The 1,174-nt window shown below is 37.1% G+C and overlaps 1 protein-coding gene across 1 annotated transcript in view; it reads right to left on the minus strand.

Annotated features, from left to right (window-relative positions):
• Positions 1-1,174, minus strand: part of LOC106879169 (uncharacterized) — a 27,357-nt gene that overhangs the window by 2,996 nt on the left and 23,187 nt on the right. The window contains exon 11 of the mRNA XM_014928613.2: positions 766-1,048. Within this exon, the coding sequence (XP_014784099.1) occupies positions 766-1,048 (283 nt within the window). The remainder of the gene's footprint in view (positions 1-765; positions 1,049-1,174) is intronic.

A 1,174-nucleotide genomic window follows, 5' to 3' on the forward strand; every position in this document is an offset into this window, starting at 1 on the left:
ATATGTGTATATGTACGTATATGTGTGCATATGTATATACATGAATATATGTGTATATGTATATGTGTGTATTAATATGTGTATATGTATATATGTATGTATGTATATATGTGTGTATGTATATGTGTATATATATGTGTACATGTATGTGTGTGTTTATATGTGTATATGTACGTATATGTGTGCATATGTATATACATGAATATATGTGTATATGTATATGTGTGTATTAATATGTGTATATGTATATATGTATGTATGTATGTATGTATGTATGTATATGTGTATAAAAAATGCATGTGCATGATAAGTGGCAACTGCATGTGCACAGAACGTGGATGATAACTACATGCACATAGAGCAACAACAACATCCATATGCACGACAAATACTGCATGCAGACAGCAGCAATAGCAACTGCATTTGCACAAAGCATAAAAATGGTGACAACTGCACCTGCACAGCAAGATAACAACTGCATCCCCTTTGCAATGATGACAAATGCATTCATGCAACATCACCCAAAATACAACAATGATGACAACTGCATTTGCATAGCAGCAACTGCATCCACATTGCAACAATGACAAACGCATTCACACAGCAATGACAACAAACAACACATCTGCACAACAATGATCTGCATCTGTGAAGCAATGACGACAACCACTGCATCCCAACATGCAATGGTGACAACCGCCAAAACCACATAACAAGAACAACAATGACATCACCACCAACAACAACAACAACAGCTTTACTAACCTCCTTGTTGGCGTATTTTCTCAAAATGGCCAAATGCTTTTCTATCTGGTGCTGCATCTCTGCAAAACCTTGCAGTTCTAGTTTGATGAGATTTTCATCCGGATAGAGACAGTATAGAGTAGTGACATTTGATGACTCTGCTCTTGGGCATGTATTGAGGATGTCACTTAACTTTTCAATCAGTTCAGCTAGAGGCTCATGAAAGGTTCCAGCTTGGCCTTTCCTCTGGACAACATGGCAGTCTTTCCAGAAAGTGATTCTGGATATTTGGTCCATGAGTAACCTGGTGATAGAAAATATGAAATAAATCAATGTTAACTGTGGAGCTTGAAGGAGATAAAGCTATAAATGATAGCATGTAGAATATCAGGTAACAAAACCCCTTGGATGTGTGTGTGTGTGTGGGGGG

Source organism: Octopus bimaculoides, chromosome 27, assembly GCF_001194135.2.
Source record: "Octopus bimaculoides isolate UCB-OBI-ISO-001 chromosome 27, ASM119413v2, whole genome shotgun sequence".
Taxonomy (NCBI): domain Eukaryota; kingdom Metazoa; phylum Mollusca; class Cephalopoda; order Octopoda; family Octopodidae; genus Octopus; species Octopus bimaculoides.